Below are 18,606 nucleotides of genomic sequence, written 5' to 3' on the forward strand. Positions count from 1 at the left end.
TATTTTTGAACTAACTGTACCAATTTTTGAAATTATAGTTATGTTACCCCTGGTTAAGGAATAACAAAATGAGAAATGTTCTTTTTTTCTGATTTAGAAAGCTTAAATGGCATAGTAATTATATATTCATTAAAGATATAAAGGAGTTTACTCATAAAACCATATGAACCCAACCCCCTTTTTTTAACAGTGTATCTCTGACAGATTTTTCCTTTTTTTCATGGTTGTTCTCTTCATATTTTTTGTTTGATCTTAGGTCAGGTTGAGGAATTTATAGTTTCCTACACAATTTTCCCTTTAAGTTGTCAATTTAAAAAAATTCTATTATGAAAAAGTTCAAAAATACACAAAAGTAGTTTAATGAACCCCCATATGCTTATTACCTTGTTTCTGCAATTAGATTTTGTCATATGTCCTTTATCTGAGCTTTTTATTTTTCTTTTGCTGAAGTATCTTTAAATAAATCTTGAGATTTTACTCTTTTGTATTTTGGTATGCGTCTCTAAAAATAATATTTTCTTTCATAATCACATATCATTATCACATCTAACAAAAGTAGCAATATTTCCTAGGTATAATCTAATGCACAGCATATTAACATTTCTCTGGAAGTCTCAAAAATGGCTATTGGCAATGTGTTAAAATCAGAATCCAAATAAAATTCACACATTTGGTTGTTGTGTCTCCTGTCTCTTTTAATCTAGAGCAATCCTGTCTTTCTTTTTTTCTCCCATCCAATTATATGGCAGAAATTGAACCATTTGTCCTGTAGAATCTTTCACATTCTGGTATGTCCTTTTATTTCCTTTTGGTGTCATTTAACTTGTTTTCTGCCCCTCATACTTACTGTAATTAAAGTTAGCTCTAAAGTCTGAAACAGATTCAGAATCTCCTTCTTGTTAAGAATACTGCATAGGTGGGTACTATTTGGTTGACATATGAGAAGGTATGATTTTGTCGCTTTAGTGATGGTTAAGTGTTAGTAGACTAAACTGTTTCCTCCAAATTAATATGTTGAAGCCCTAACCCCCAGTAAGACTGTATTTGGAGACAGGACCTTTAATGAAGTAATTAAAGTTACACAAGGATGTGCCGCTTATCCAGTAGGGGTGGTGCCCTTATAAGAATAGGCAGAAGCTGGGCATGGTGGCTTATGCCTGTAATCCTAGCACTTTGGGAGACCAAGGTGGTGCATTGCCTGAGCTCAGGAGTTCGAAACCAGTCTGGCTAACATGGCAAAACCCCGTCACTACTAAAAATACAAAAAAAAAAATATTTTTTTAATCAATCAGGCGTGGTAGAGCAAGACTCTGCCTCAAAAAAAAAAGAGGCGGAGACACCAGAGCTCACTTGCTTGCTTGCTTGCTGCTCACAGAAGGCCGTGTGAGGACACAGGGAGGGAGAAGGTGGCATCTGCAAGGCAGGAAGATTGAAATGTCCTCCATGTCTGTAGTCACATTCTCTTTGTCACCTTAAAGTTGGATATTTGTGTTTTTCCTCCTTTTTTCTTCCTCCTTGTTTTGGATTAGCATTTCGTCTGTTGTTTGTGGTAAGCATTACAATAACCGCCGTGTAAGGAACACTCTTTATCTGCTACGCAAGACCACAAATAGTTTTAAATATGTTATTTAATCCTTACGTCCTCTAAAGTAAGTAGTTCTCTCATTTTTCTCCCAGGAAAGCTGAGGCTCAAAAAGGTTCAGTGAATTGCCCAAGGACACATAGTCAACATATGCTAAAGCTGGGATTCAAACCTGACTCCAGGGCCTATGTTCCTACTATTCGGCTATGTCCTCCTCCCCCAAAACCCACAACCCTATTCCAAGTGCTCCCATAGCACCTTGTACTTTCACAGGGTGCCTCTCCCCTAAATGGTAGCCTGTGTGAGGGCAGGAACATGTCTGGATCACCACTCCAACCCAGCGTCTGCCATAGTGCCTAGCAAATCATATAGTCCATTGTATAATTATAGGAAATCTGTTGATGTACTCATAGTAAATATTCTAAGGAGAAAAAAGTCATGATCATCTTAATAGATTTTGAAAAGGAATTAGGGAAAAGTCAATAGGCACTTCTCATATTAAAAAATTGTTTTAGTAAAGTAGGAGAAAGGGGCTTCCTGACAAACAACTCAAAAGAATAATACACAATAGACACAAACACACAATTTACCTAAGATAAAATATGGACTTATGGACTATATGATTTTTTTCATGTGTCTCATTTTCTACTGAATGCCAGACATTGTGCTAGGACATTAGAATCTGAGGTTAAAAGCATGTATGCGTGTAAATGGGGAGACCTTTGCTTTTAGACTGTTAATGGGAGTTGGTTCCTTCTAGTCAAATCTTGAACAGAGTTGGGTTTTGCTTCTTCAGTGTGCCACCAGCTTCAGATTCCTCTAGCAGCTCTTTATCTTATGCTTAAAGGGTGGAGTCTGCAGCGTCAGAGGGCTTTTTTCAGTGTTTCTTTACTACTCCATTTTCAGCAGTCCCAGCAGTAGGACTGGAGAAGAGATCGCTCTGTTGTCCTAGTCCAGCCTCAATCCTGGAGAGTCCCTGTCTGCACCTGGATGTCAGAGGTAGACCTTTCTCTGCATTCCTGTCCCTTCTCCAGTGGTAGCAGACCTGTGCTTGATATTGGAATGAGTATAGGATGCTGAACCCAACTTGGTTTCCTTCCTCAAATCCCAGGACTGGAAAGGTTTTTGCTTTTATTCCTCTCCCAGCGGGATTGGATCTTTATCTGTGTCCTGGAGGTGAGAGAGCTTCCTACCTCTTGTTCAGGGGCAGACATCTTTCTACCTTCCCCCTAGAGAAAATGAAAATTTGCCTGTGCTACAGGCCAAGAGGGTTGGCTGCCCTGCAGCTTAAGGCTTTTTCTTAGCTTGAGAGAAGGGTCAGGGAAGCAAGTGAGTCTTGGCGCCTGCCCCCAGCAGCAGTTATCACCTCCTGCAAGCTTGAGCAGTGATAGAGGGGCCCTCTTCAGTCTCCTGTTCCATACCAGCCTTTCTCATGAGCACCTAGTAGAGGATAGTGAGGAAGAGCTCTTAAGTGAACATAAAATCTCTTGCATCTGGGCTTCAGGTTTCAAGACTGACACATTAGACCACACTTAGCCTTTAATAATTCATCAACATTTTCTTCTTAGCCACTTCTGTGGATACCACTTCTTCCTTGCATGCTCAGCCAAAGGTGTTTGTGTTCCTTCTTTCCTTAGAAGAGGTACTTGACCCTCTTTGGAATTCATTTATCTGGTTGCCTTATGAAATCATATTCTGATGAACTTAAGAAGATTTAAGATTTATTATCTGGTTTTTTCCTCCTCACTAAGGAGAGTCATTCTTTGTTACTTTCCACATCCTACAGAGAAACTAAGGTTCGGGTTCCTTATAATGTGTCCACATGTGACCCAGATAGCCTGTTTATCTTACATTTGAAGGAACTGAGGCCTGCGAAAATGACGTGCCCTGTCCATGGCAAAACTGGGACTAGAACCCAATCTGGAGCTTCTCTCCATGGACTTGGAGCTACTCTGTTTCTCTCTCTCTCTCTCTCTCTCTTTTTAACTTTTTGTTTAACTTGAGCTTATTATACCCCTATATGTACATATGTAAAAGACAGTACATATTTACTGTCTTTTTTGGCATCACTGACTCTTCTTCCCAAGAAAGAATGAAAAAAAGGCATCAAGCGTCATAGGTCTCTGAAGTCAATGTGTAATCCATGACACACAGGTTTAGAGATTATTTCCCTTCTGTGTGTTAACAGTACCAAAGATAAAGAGCATATATTGAAAACTGAAGAATCAATAGGTTCCTTGGGTTGGAAAATTATTATTTTGAAACTCAGCTTTGTGCATTTTTACTTGTAAAGGTTTTTGGATTTTCTTCTTCTAAAAACCAGTAATGACTCTATTCAAGGTGGTAGGGTAATCCAAATTCTGAACTTTCCTGAAGTTTGAGGTTATCCTGAATACTTTTCTATTTTAATTACATTTTTTGGTTATATTAATAAAATTTACTTTCCAAATTCAGTATTGTCTAAATACTTTATGAAGCTGAGACTTGAGGTTAGGAAGGGGTTTTTAAAAATTATTTAAGTACTTATTTTTGCAAATAAAAACTGTAACTCAAGTGATGTAGCAAAGGTCACACAGCTAATTATTGGCAGTGCTGGGACCTCAGATTGGGATGAGACGAGGCACTCAGTAGAAAATCAAAGACATTTTTTTAAAAAAAGACACATCTTCCTAAAGTATTGTTTTACTCAGATTTTACTTTTCATAGGCTGTAGAAAGGGATCTCTTTTTCTAATAAAACACCAATATAGTCTAAGAAGAATGAAAATGAACACTAATACTTAAGGTAAAACACTGAATTTTTTTTTTTATTACACTTTAAGTTCTAAGGTACATGCGCACAACGTGCAGGTTTGTTACATATGTATACATGTGCCATGTTGGTGTGCTGCACCCATTAAGTCATCATTTACATTAGGTATATCTCCTAATGCTGTCCCTACCCCTACCCCATGATAGGCCCTGCTGTGTGATGTTCCCCACCCTGTGTCCAAGTGTTCTCGTTGTTCAGTTCCCACCTATGAGTGAGAGCATGCAGTGTCTGGTTTTCTGTCCTTGTGATAGTTTGCTCAGAATGATGGTTTCCAACTTCATCCATGTCCCTACAAAGGACATGAACTCATCCTTTTTTATGGCTGCATAGTATTCCATGGTGTATATGTACCACATTTTCTTAATCTGGTCTATCATTGATGGACATTTGGGTTGGTTCCAACTCTTTGCTATTGTGAATAGTGCTGCAATAAACATATGTGTGCATGAAAACACTGAAGTTTTAAAAACAGAACACCAAGCTCTGGTACGCGCTTGTCTGTTCTGCTGGCAGGGGGCCTGAGGAAGGGTGAGAAACTCCATTCTGCACCCCAAGTTCTGCCTAGTGCAAGTGGCCTGCTGACATAATCTGATTGTCAGGGGCTGCAGCTTTGTTGGATTTCAATCAGAACACTCCTTTTTGTGTGAGTTCTCTGGCTCTTCTCCAGATGTGGAAAAACGTGACTTTAGCCAGTGTGCTCTGGCAGCCACCGTTCTCTTGTCGCTGCCTCCAGTGCCTTTGCAGTAGTGTATGTTAAAGAACAACTTTCCAGAGTGTTGTGGTTGAGGCTCGTGGGTCACATTCAAACCACATCCAAGGAGTGTAGAAAAAGACCACATAGTTTTACATCCCCTCATGAGACCAGTGGTGCAGTAACTGCTCTGTCCTCACGGCCTCCCCCTCCCACTGCTTTATTAAGGTTACCCATTGTCTTTTGAGGTCACAAGATTTATTCTTCAGCTCTGATTTTGTGTTTAATATAAAAACTGTTCTTTCTATCAGAAGCTCAGTATTTTGGGACAAATCCAGTTCTGGCTGGAAATAACATGGCCACAAAGCTTTCCAGTGTGTGCACCAGAGAATTAACAACGTAAAGATAACAAGAGTCTATCACCAAGTGATTGCCTTTGAAGGCCATTGGCGCATTAACTTTAAAGAGAACCTTGCTTGTGCATTTCCTCCCCCTGCTCCCCGCTTTTGGCAAAATCCCATTAATTTTGTTGAAGGTTTTATTTTCTGCTGAAAATGCAGGAAATTTAGACAACTCTCTTGGAATCCCCCCAAAACTAATACAAACAAGATACATATGCTTCTCTTAAGGAAACTAAAAATAAAGATTTGAAACCATTTAACTGTATAAATTCCCTCATAAAAGGAAAAGGAAGTTTATAGAATGAGAGACAACTCTGACTGCTGTTAACAAGGTAAAACATTCCCACAATGGCCAACTTGTCTATTTGATATGAAATTACTACTTAGCATAGAATTTGTTGAGCTTTCATTCCCAACATGTATGATATATCAGAAACATCTGAAAATGGGATCATTTTCTTGTTTTTACGTTTGAAATTGTCTGTGGTAAAATAAGTATGCCCATTTTTTGGAGGAGAAAGCCTATCTGATGTGGAAGCTGTAAGGACTAAGAAGAAAATACCATGGCTGCCCCATCGGTGAACCAGCAGATTCTATTATGGCTCCATTGAGGAGCCAGCGGATTCTACCTCTGACAAAGCTAATTTTGACACAATACTGAGGAAATATGATTAATTTTCAAAAGCGTGTCTTCTGTAAAATCTTATTTTGTTTCATAAATGTAAGTTATTTTTTCTATACATTGACTACTTTTATAAATTAATAAGAGTGGGATTTTGGACTTACATTTAAAACTAAGAAACATGAGTTCTGATTTCTTTGCACTTATAGTAATTTCAACTTTGGGAAGCCATTTTTTTATGATAACGTCTGAAGTTAAAATGATTTTTCTCCTTCAAAATACTTTGATAATGTATTTGTGGATGTTTTGGATAACACTCACATGGTGCTTACCATGTGTTACACACTGTTTTAAGGACTTTACAAATGCTACCTCATTTAAAATTTGTGGAAAAAAAAAGCAAATAATATTAAATACCATTTGAAATTCAGACACCCAAATAATGAGATTAGATAAATTTTAGGTCTATTTAAATACTGAAATTTGGATGATTTTGTAATTTTAAAGAATCTCTCCAAATTCATGCTTTTTCTTCTTTTTACAAGTGGTGATTATAACCCAATAATGCTTTTTAAAAATAAAACATAAAGGATTTCATTTATGACCACATGTAGTAGGTACCTGCATCAGACATCTAATCAGAGCAGCAAGTTGAAGATGCAAATAACTGGGAAATTATAGTTGTTGAGATAGTTTTCCTTTGAAATTAGAATTAGCCAAAAATTTGATACTTTTTTTTTTTTTTTAGGAAATCAGAATCTCAAGGTACATAATTTACTCCTGTGGCTCGTGATTATTTCATGATCTGCTTGGTACCTTGAAGTAGTGGTTGATCTTCCAACACCAGTGGGAGGATCCAGAGCATAGTTTCCAGGAAACGACTTATACAGTAGGAATTCTGTCTGTTCCATAAAGGATAATCAAAGTAGTGGTTAGCAGAGAACTGTTGTCACTTAAAAACGGAAATGAATTAGTTGCAAGGATTACAAATGTATAAATACTTATGTATCTTAATGGAGATAATAGAATACACAGCATTACATCTGTGATCAAAACAGTCCAAATGCTAGACATCTAGCAAAGTGCAAATAAGATGATGAGAAGGCTTTAAACCAGGTTGTATTGAGGGACACTTGAGGTTGCTGATGGGCTTGAGAAGAAGTGGAATAGACTGAAGACCAGCAAGTAGGAGTATAGTGGTGGATTTCTGCCAAACTGCAACAGCTTTCTGTACTGCATAGAAAGAATGAGGAGCCTTTCAAAAGTGATCCGTATTCAAGGATGGGTTGGTTGACCACTTGGTATGAATGTTATAGGGATTCTAGCATTAAGGGGAGCGACTTTAGTGTCTTTTGTATCTTCTGAGTGTGTTTTATAATTTTACGATTCTTTGACCAAATTCTAAGCTTTCTAATTGGATAGATAATAACGGAATTAGTCAGAAGTAAATTAAAGAATTGCTGAATTGAAAAAAGTAATGCACGTAGAAATTCTTGGTATAGTTTTTGGAATATAATAAAACCAATTAACGTAGACCTGACTTCAAGGAAACTTGATTTTATTTCTCTTTCTTGAAAGAGAGTACTTAAGAGTACTTATGTCACTACTACCACTGACCTCTAGCCAATGCAAGCTAGTAGGGCTGCCCTGGTTGTGCTCAACCTGCATCCACTAGGACTAGCAGTGCCAGCTAGTTGTTAAATATTTGGAATTTCACCCCTGGGCATAACCAGAAAGGAAACTATTCTTAACCTCATGAAAAGAGTATCTATGTTGAGGTTTATAGGGATTCTTTATATTGAAATTTTTTTTTTTTTTTTTTTTTTTTTTTGAGACAGAGTCTCACTCTGTCACCCAGGCTGGAGTGCAGTAGGCGATCTTGCTGGGATTACGGTGTGTGCCACCACGCCCGGCTAATTTTTTGTATATTTAGTAGAGGCAAGGTTTCACCATGTTAGCCAGGATGGTCTCGATCTCCTGACCTCGTGATCTGCCTGACTCAGCCTCCCAAAGTGCTGGGATTACAGGCGTGAGCCACTGCGCCTGGCCTGATAACTTGTTTAGAGTGTTACATAAAGTAAATATTGACGGAAAATTATAATTAGCTACTCTTTAAACTTACTTCTGAATTATGTTTCTCATTTTTGTTTTTCAAAATAGTAGTACATTAAAATACAGAAGATTATTTCTAGCATGGCAGTCCAGCCAAATATGATATCATATAAAATGTGTTTGCTGTAACCTCCCACACTATGTCGTCAGTCAATTTGAGTAATGCTAGAAACTATATGTTCTCGTCATTTAATTTATAAATCTGCAACTGAATATAATCTATAAAAGATAACATTAGAATTTGTCACAGAAACAATGTAAGATAAGTTAGGTAAAATACCTAATAACTCTAAAAATAAGAGAGTTAGTGTAACTCTTAAAGAGCCTTTAGTCAGATTCATGCAAAGTAAAAACTAATGTAGAGCATGCTTATTCATATAAAGTTTCTTTCTTTTTTTTTTGGAGACAGGGTCTCACTCTGTTGCCCAGGCTGGAGTGCAGTGGCATGATCATAGCTCACTGCAGCCTCAAACCTCTGAACTCAGGCAGTCCTCCTGCCTCAGCCTCTTGAGTAACTGGGACTATAGGCATGCACCACCACATCACACCTAGATAATTTTTAAGTTTTTTGTAGAGATGGGGTCTTGCTCAGTTGCTGAAACTGCTTTTGACTCCTGGCCTCAAGTGATCCTCCTGCCTCAGTCTCCCAAAGTGCTAGGATTACAGGTGTGAGCAGCTATACCCAGCCTAAAGTTTCTATTTGATACTTTCCCTGACTTGGGAATAAAATAAGTAGTCAATATTTTAGCCTGGGTTTAAACTAGCAGGTGCCTATTTAGGAATTGGGTATATTACCCTGTTTGTTTCAGCAAATTACTTATTTAAACATTGAGAATAAACTCTCAATGTGTTTGAAAGCAGAAATTGTAAGCTATCTGCAGATAATTTTTGAAGTGTAAGTTTCATATATCAGCACTTATACTTAGCATAAGTGTATAAAATATATATGAACATAAAATTCTACAGAAAGCTAATATTTCGACTTGATTATATTTCTAAAGTAGTCATACCATTTCATTGGGTTGCCCTTAAATGACTGTGAGAGAGAATTCTGAAGTTTGAAGTCTCTTCCTTCTTCTATACTAATTCAAATACCAAAATGAGAAGCAAATATAATTCAGAGAACTTCTGGTCAAGATTATCTTGTTAGTTCCAAATTTGAAGTCTCATCTTCTCCCCTTTGCTTCAAAAACATAACAATAATAGATGAATCATAAAAAGAAAACATTTTAAACACATAGCCAAATCCCAAAATGAGACAGCTATTTCTTGATGGAACAGAAACAGAAAAAGCAGTCAAAACAGTGAGCCTGCTGAGCTGGAAGGAGGAGAAGTGGCTGGGAGCTCAGCTACTGTAGGCCAGACACTAGTGCCAGGTTCTCTGCTAGAAATTAGGAGCTGGAATAGATCCTTTATTAAAATAAAGAGCCTGAATAAATGTGTTAATAATAACGGTTAAATTCTATGTCTAGGGAGGCAAGAGTACACAGAAACAGCCTTACCATGGGATCTTGAAACAAACTGATACCGGCATGGTGATAAGCCTGGCCAGTACTGTCTTTAGTGTGATTGTAGGGCAGGAGCACCAAGGCACCAATTATGAGACCTGGTTTCAGTCTGAGACTCTAGGAAGCCACCACATAACCTATAGATTTGGAAGTATTAAACCATATTAGATGAGCTTGCATAACAAAATACATGCTGAAATTAACAATAGAAAAATAACAGTCATGATCATAATTAAGGTAAATTTATCCAAATAGAATTAAAAACTAATAGAATAACTATGGGAATATTCTGAGTAGCCTCAAAGATAAATGAAGGAATAATATTCATAAAAAAGAGTATATGGGAAATAAAAACAGAAAGAAATGAAATAACATGACTGTGAGAGAGAACTAGTTAACTAGAAAGCTTAAAATGAAACATATAGTCATTAAAAATCAAAACTTAGTAAACAAGATTGATCTATACTGGACACTATCAAAGAAAGTTAATAAATTGGAAGATAATAATTAGAAAAGATTATCCAAGTTATCTTTATGGAAGAGACTAGGTTGTCAGATCAAAAGTGCACTCCGAATATACTGAGCAAGACGAATAAGAATAAGCCAATACCTAGACTTGTGGTTGTGAAGCTGAAGGATACAAAGTGGGAGTCCCCAACATTTTTGGCACCTGGGACCGGTTTCGTGGAAGATGGTTTTTCCATGAACTGGTTGATGGTTTCAGGATGATTCAAGTGCATAACATTTATTGTACACTTTGTTTCTATTATACATTGTAATTTATAATGAAATAATTATACAACTCAACTCACTGTAATGTAGAATCAAGGGGAGCACTGAGCTTGTTAATCTGTATTTGGAGCTGCTCCCCAGCCTTAGCATCACCACCTCAGTTCCACCTCAGATCATCAGGCATTAGTTTCCCATAAGGAGTGTGCAACCCAGATCCCTCACATGTGCAGTTTACTCCCATTCAGGGAAATGGTCACTAAGGTAGTAGCAGTGTATTTCTCTATTACTTTCAGGTAGTGAGTTTTAAAAAGAACGAGTATACCTGCTGTTGGTGCAAAAATGGTAGAAAGGGCCTTCCTACATTGCTAGTATAAACGTATTGTCATCACCCTAAACAATCTGACGGCATCTATTAACATTACAAATACAGCCTTTTCAGCAATCCCTCTCCTGGAATCTATCCCAGAGACATAAACGTACCCATATATAAACACATCTACCAGGAGGCTTATCAGCCTTATTCGTAGAAACAAGGAAACTAGATATATATTGGATGCCCATCAGCAGAACGTTATGATATATTTTACATGTTATATATATGTGCTATAAACCTATACTACATGTCTACTATTTTTACTTTAGAAGTCAGTTCTCTTTTAGAATGATTAAAAATAAGAAAAATATCTTGCTTCCCTTGTGGACATCTACATTTCTGTCTGTTTTCATATTTCTTCTGCCTGAAGAAATCCCTCTAATATTTTGTATAGTGCAAGTAATAAATTAGCTTATTTTTGTCTGAAAAAGTCTTTTTTTCACCTTCATATTTGAAAGATATTTTTGCTGTGTATGGGATACTTGGCTGACTGTTGTTTTATTTCAGTGCTTTAATGATGCCACTACATTTAGGTTGGACTGCATCGCTTCTCCTAAGAGTCAGCTGTGACTCTTATCTCTGCGCCTCTGTATTTAGTGTGTGTGTGTGTGTTTGTTTTTGTTTTTGTTTTTTAAACTGTCCTCAATATTTTCTCTTTGTCTTTGATTTTTAATAATTTGAATTTGATGGATCTAAGTAGATGGTTCTTTTGGTTTTTGTTTGGGGGTAGGGTGACCATGGATATTTTCTGACGTGCTTGAATCTGTTTGATTTTTTTTTTCATTATTTATAGGAAATGCTCAGTCATTATCTCTTCAAATATCTCTTTTGCCCCATTCTTTCTTTCTTTTCCTTCTGGGAGTCAATTACATGTATATTAATGCATTTCATATTATTTTACAGCCCTCATTGGATTCTCTGTCTTGTTTTCTCACTCTTTTTTTCTTTGTAGGGTTAGTTTGTGCAGTTTCTGTTAACCTGCCTTCAGGTTTGCAGTTCATTCGCAAGCTCTGTCCAGTCTATTGTTGAAACCTGTTTAAGGCATTCTTCACTGCAGTCACCACATTTTACAAAAATTCTATCTTTACCATTTGTCTCTTTTTTATAGTATTTAACTCTGCTGAAGTTCCCAATCAATTCAAACAAATTTTGTAGATCATAGTTCTTTTAGATTCCCTCTTTGATATTTTCAGAATGTTTTATCTCTGTGTCCTATTCTGCTGATGACTTTGTCTCTTCAACATGGATTCTTTTACTTGCTTTGTTGTGTGTTTCATACATTTCAATTGAATGTTAAACATTGTATTTAAGAAAACAGAGGCAGAGGCTGGGTTCAGTGACTCACCCATGTAATCCCAGCACTTTGGGAGGCTGAGATGGGAAAATTGCTTGAACCCAGGAATTCAAGGCTGCAGTGAGCTAGGATCGCATCACTGCACTCCAGCCCAGGTGACAGGGTGAGACCCTGACTCAAAAAAAAAAGTAAGAAAAGCCAGACAGAGGTAAATTGTATGGAAATAGGTATACCTTTTCATCTCTTAAGCAGGGAAAGTAAACTTTTTCTGTAAAGAGCCAGATAGTCAATACTTTTTATTTTATAGGCCAGATAGACTCTGAAGTCTACTTTAATACTAATATAAGTCAGTCCTCCATATTTTGAGTTAGGCATGCACAGATTCAACCAACACAGATTGAAAGTACATACAGTTGGCCCTTCATATCCTCGGATTCCATACCCACAGATTTTTTTTAATCTATGGATGGAGTGAGCAACTGTAGTATGCCATTTTGTATAAGGGACTTGAGCATCTGCAGATTTTTGGTATTTCCAAGGCACGGGGATGTCCTGGAACCAATCCCTTAAAGATACGGTATACTGTTTAGCCACTCCTGCTTTCTTTTGACTTATGTTTGCGTAGGTATCTTTCCGTCCTTTTACTTTCAACCCAACTGTATTAGAAGTTTCTCATAGATAGCATATAGTTGGGTGGTGTGCTTTTAATCCACTCTGACATTCCTTGGATTTTAACTATTGTAGACTATTTGCAATTAATGTAGTTATTAATACGTAACTGCCATTTTACTTTCTGTTTTTTGTTGGTTTCCCCTTTTTCATTTGCATTTTTCCTGCCTTCCTGTATGAAAATTTTTTTAGAATCCCATTTTGATATATCTCTAGTTCTTTTTTTCTTTTTCTTTTCTTTTTTTTTCTTTTTTTTTTTTTTTTTTTTTTTTTCTGAGACAGTCTGGCTGTGTCACTCAGGCTGGAATGCAGTGGAGCAATCTCAACTCACTGTAACCTCCACCTCTCAGGCTTAAGCCATCCTCCCACCTCAGCCTCCCAAGTAGCTGAGGCTACAGGTGTGTGCCACCCGCCTGGCTAATTTTTGTATTTTTTGTAGAGATGGGGTTTTGCCATGTTGCCCAGGCTGGTCTCAAACTCCTGAGCTCAAGTGATCTGCCCACCTTTGCCTCCCAAAGTGCTGGGATTACAGGCATGAGCCACCGCACCCAGCCTTAATATATCTATAGTATTTTTGTTTCTCGTCAGGTAGATTTGCTCTAGACATTACATTATATGTACATAGCTTATCGCAGTCTAGTAGTGTTGATATTTTACCAGTTCAAGTGAGCTGTAGAAACCTTTGTCCCTTTAAATCCCTTACCCACCTTTGTTTATAATTGTTTTAGATATTCCTTTACATACATTGAGAACCACATCAATGTTATAATTTTTGCTTCAACTGTCAAATATATTATAGAAGACAGAAGAGGAGAGGAAAGTCTGTTGTATATACCCATGTGCTTGCTCCTTCCATTGCCCTTTTCTTCCAAGAGGTTTGCTGATTGCTTACTTTGAGCTTTGCTGTTTGGTAACTATTTAATGTTCAGATTCCCAAAGACTATTCACTCCGAGGAAACAGTGACAAAATCATAGTCTGTTTATCTGAAATATAAAGACTGAAATGACAGTGTAGAGCAATGAAGTCATTTTCTGAATTAGTAGTCATTTTCTTGGAATGGGTACTACCCTACCACTACTCTACATCGTGGCAGTCTTAACGATTTAGGGTAGTACAATAGTGAGAATACCAATATGGATCTATTAAATGAGGAACTGAGTAAGCTCCAAATTTCCCTCTAGATTGATGTCTGTAATTTATTATATGAAATTCCTAATTATTACCATTCTAAGTTCAAAAGATTTTAACCCAAATCCTTTAGTAACTGACAAACCTCATTCTTAAGATTCTTGACAGAAATAATCTTGATGAGCTTCTCTGTGTGATCTTTCCAATTCTGTTATAATTTTAAGGCAATTTCTCTTATTTCGATTAATTCTATTGCAAGGAGAAAAAGAGTGACTCTGTGTTGGGGTTTCTTTTCTTTATGAGGCACAAGACCTAAATGTCATTGAAGAAGTGATTCGAATGATGTTAGAGATCATCAACTCCTGCCTGACAAATTCCCTTCACCACAACCCAAACTTGGTATACGCCCTGCTCTACAAACGCGATCTCTTCGAACAATTTCGAACTCATCCTTCATTTCAGGATATAATGCAAAATATTGATCTGGTAAGTGTAAATGAAGACATTTATTATGATTCTTTTTTAAGTGTTAAAGCAGAGAATGCTTAATAAGCCTTGGTAAGAACTGTAATAGTAAGAGTTTCTTCTTTCAACATTAACTGTATTTGCAGTCTATTTTGCTATAATAATTGTGGTAATCTGTGTATTGTATATACATACACATACATATTTAATACAATTGAAGTCATACTTCATACAGTTCTTTATTCTGCCATTTTTACTTTACACTTAGACTGTGAGCATTTTTCTATGGTATTACCAACTCTTTGAAAGTCTCACATTTTAATATTTATCTAGCCCATGTTTGTGTCCTAAAATATATATAACCATTATCCCATTTTTGCTCATTTATTTCCAATGTTTTATATCAATTCTTAATGAATGAAAAGTTTATAAATAAGTCTTATCTCAAATTTTAAAATTAATTTTTGGTATGGTTTTAAAGCTGGAATTTTACTAGTTTTTCTGTCAAAGGGCATCTTTATTTTCAAGATTCAACACAGGTTGCGAAATTGCTTTCCAGAAAAACGATAGAATTTGTGCCTCTGGGCTGGGCGCAGTGGCTCATACCTGTAATCCCAGCTACTTGAGAGAGTGAGGCAGGAGAATCGCTTGAACCCAGGAGATGGAGGTTGCAGTTAGCTGAGATCACACCATTGTACTCCAGCCTAGAAAACAAGAGTAAAACTCCGTCTCCCAAAAAAAAAAAAAAAAAAAAAAAAAAAAAAAAAAAAAAAAAAAAGGCCAGGCAAGCGGTGGCTCACGCCTGTAATCCCAGCACTTTGGAAGGCCAAGATGGGCGGATCACGAGGTCAGGAGATCGAGACCATCCTGGCTAACATGATGAAACCCCATCTCTGCTAAAAATACAAAAAATTAGCCAGGCGTGGTGGTGGTCGCCTGTAGTCCCAACTACTCAGGAGGCTGAGGCACAAGAATGGCATGAACCCGGGAGGCAGAGCTTGCCATGAGCCGAGATCGTGCCACTGCACTCCAGCCTGGGCAACAGAGTGAGACTCTGTCTCAAAAAATAATAATAATAATAATTTATGCACCTGTATATCATCTTATACTTCCACAAGTGACCTATGAGAGGATCTATGTCACTGTACTTTTGTAGCTTTGAGCATTGTAATTATTTTAATGTCTTTTTATGGCAAAAATGGTATTTTTTCATATTTTAATTTCCTTAATTACTAACGTGGTTTAACATTTTTTACACGTCTGTGAATGTTTGCTTCCTGTCCTTTTTAAAAATGTTTTTTGCTAAGTTTTCTACTGCCATATTAGTGTTTTCTGATTCAATTTGGTTCCATAGATATTTTTTGAATAACTAATATAATTCACAGTGCTAGGTTCAAGTAAACTGAAGAGCCACCATCGCTGTCCTTGTGTTACTTATATTTAGGAAGACATTCAATAATTAAGTTATGAAACAAACATAAATATATAATTTCAATAGTAAGTAAGCACATGTACATACCTTTCTCTGGGGTGTTTACCCAATAGTGGAATTGCTGGGTGTTGTGTATCATGCCAAACCATTTTCCCTGGGGTGCTACCATTTTACACTTTAGTCACTGCTGAATGAGAATTCCTGTTGCTTTACATACTCATAAAAAATTGTTTTGATAGTTTTGTCAGTTTTGTAATGGCATCTTATTATACTTTTAATTTGTAATTCCTTGATTACTAATAAGGATAAGCATATTTCATATGTTTATTAGCCATTTAGAGTTCCTCTTTTGAGACTGCCTGTTCAAGTCTTGTTAGTTTTTCTATTGAGTTATTTATCTTTTTCTTATCAATATATATTTTATTATTCTTGTGTTCTAGATTCTAAACTTTTCTTGGTTATATGTTGCAAATATCCAATCTCTAACACAGCTACAAACTTTTTAACAGAACTCTAAAACTCCTCTGCAAATAGTCAAACAGATCAGGTAACATTCTCAAATCTACTTGTTCTATGGAGACCTGCTACCTGCCACACCCATTGTGCACTGGTTCTGCACAGCTACAGTGTATTCTTGGGAATTGCCTTCAGTGCTCTCCTTTGGTTAAGCCTGGCTCCTGTGTCTTTGTCTTTCTTTGTTTACTACTTTGCGTTGATGGAACATATACTATAGTAGCTTTCTGGGAAAATGGTGTATATGAGATAGATTTTTTTATTTTTAAATTTATCATGTCTGAAACATCTTTCTTCTCCCTTTATATATGACCTGGTCTTTATGGAAGCTTTTCTGATCTCTTTATCCTTGTGTTCTGGAACGTCATGATTTCCTGCGCATTGGGTAATTGTAGTGGATACTTGGAGAGCCTTTTTAGTCTAGAGACTGATGTTCAATGCTATCAAATATTCTTTCTGTTGTTGTTTTTGAGACAGAGCCTCACTCTGTTGCCCATGCTACAGTACAGTGGCATGCTCATGGCTCATTGCAACCTCTGACTCACAGGCTCAAGCAATCCTCCCAGCTCAGCCTCCCAACTGGCTGGGATACAGGCATGCATCACCACACGCAGGTGTGTGTGTGTGTGTGTGTGTGTGTGTGTGTGTGTGTGTGTGTGTGTAAAGGCAAGACCTTGCTATGTTGCCCAGGCTGGTCTCAAACCCCCAGGTCAAGTGATGCTCCCCACTCAGCCTCCCAAAGTGTTGGAATTGCAGGCGTAAGCCGTTGCACCCAGCCAAATAGTCTTTTAAATTATTTCTTCCCTGCCACTTTTGGTCTGTGAAATTCTTCTTAATTAGATGGTCATTTCCTTGGAACCCCTTTATATCAGTATCATTAAATCTTGTTTTGGGGGCTAGTCCATGTCCTTAGATAAGAATTCTTTAGGCCCCTGCCTGGAGTGTAGAAGCCTGTCTGTCAGAGTTTTGAAAGCAAAGATAGAGGCTGAACTACTTTGGGGATGGAGAGAGAAGGTAGAGAGTGGCTTCTAAACAAAAACCTTTTTGCTTTCAGGGTGGCAGCAACACATAGATTCTGGTCAAATTTCAGACATTTAAGAATGTCTCTATCCATTCTCATAAGCCAGTTTGCCGAAGTAGGTTAATCTTTTGCTTGTCTTAGTAGTGTTTTGTGTAGTTGTTAGGTACTTGGTTGAAATCAGGTTTGGGCCATAGCTAGCCTCCCATTCCAGACTTTTAACACATAGGATGTATTAACTGCTGAATACTCTGGAATCTACACAATTAAATGTGAGTTTAATCTACAGTTGAGTATACTATTGCAAATCCATTCATTGATTTTCACAGCTTTTTCATGATTGCTGGTAAACAGAAATCAATATTAAAACTCTTCTGTCAGCTTAATTTCATTGGCTTTCCTTAAGCTGCTTCAATTATATACCTAACGGTTGCAGCTATAGCAAAATATTTTGCCATGCACACTCTTGTCATTTTCCTAAGCTTATATCAACATCATTTAGGTATCATTAACAGAATTGGGGAATTTGGGTATAGTTGCCATCCGTGCAATCAAGGTAAAGCAGAAACACCATTTCACACAAGGATGTTTATTTTAATAATCAAACTTTGACATTTTAAGGGAAATCTTTATGAACCAGTATACTCCCATGTAGATTCACTGATATTTAGGATGTGTGTGAGCGTATCCTTAGGCAACTTCTCGAATATTTCATCTCTGGCCCCATGTCCTTCTTGTTAATTCTGAGTTTTAATTAAGAAGTGTTGGTGTTGATAAGATCTCTTTAAAATTGAAAAGTGTCAGTGTTAATAAGATTATGAAACAAAGTATTGCCTAAGGAACACCCATCACAAGTTAACTCCATCTTCTTTTATGGGATAGACTATTTTTGACAACATGGTAAATTGTGGTTTATAGTCTTAAGAATTTGTGTTAGTTTTATACTTTGATAGAAGATGAGAATGCAAAAGTACCAGTTATTAAGGAAAGTAAAGAGTCTATGGGGGCTGGAGGGTATCTCATGGGAGAATGACGTCCCTGCTGTCATCTCAGCTCTCAAAGAAACTATCCAGAACTCAAGCAGAGCCTTTATCCATTCCTCTTTTTTTTTTTTTTAATTATATCCATTCCTCTTAACAGTTATTCCTGCAAGCAGTCTTAAGGATTATAACATCCAGTAGAAATTGTTCTCTCTGTGAAGGCAAATTTATAGGCAGCTATTTACTTACTTCTGAAAAGCTTCTTCTAACCATG

The 18,606-nt window shown here is 37.0% G+C and overlaps 1 protein-coding gene across 8 annotated transcripts in view; it reads left to right on the top strand.

The window, feature by feature from the left end:
- DYM (dymeclin) overlaps positions 1 to 18,606 on the top strand; it is a 400,993-nt gene that overhangs the window by 310,042 nt on the left and 72,345 nt on the right. For 5 of the 8 annotated variants that reach the window (XM_050767681.1, XM_050767684.1, XM_050767683.1 and 2 more), the window contains one exon: positions 14,228 to 14,410. The exons of the other annotated variants lie outside the window; for them this stretch is intronic. In XM_050767681.1, the coding sequence (XP_050623638.1) occupies positions 14,228 to 14,410 (183 nt within the window). The remainder of the gene's footprint in view (positions 1 to 14,227; positions 14,411 to 18,606) is intronic. 8 annotated transcript variants of the gene reach the window in all.

The sequence above is a fragment of the Macaca thibetana genome, chromosome 18 (genome assembly GCF_024542745.1).
Source record: "Macaca thibetana thibetana isolate TM-01 chromosome 18, ASM2454274v1, whole genome shotgun sequence".
NCBI lineage: Eukaryota > Metazoa > Chordata > Mammalia > Primates > Cercopithecidae > Macaca > Macaca thibetana.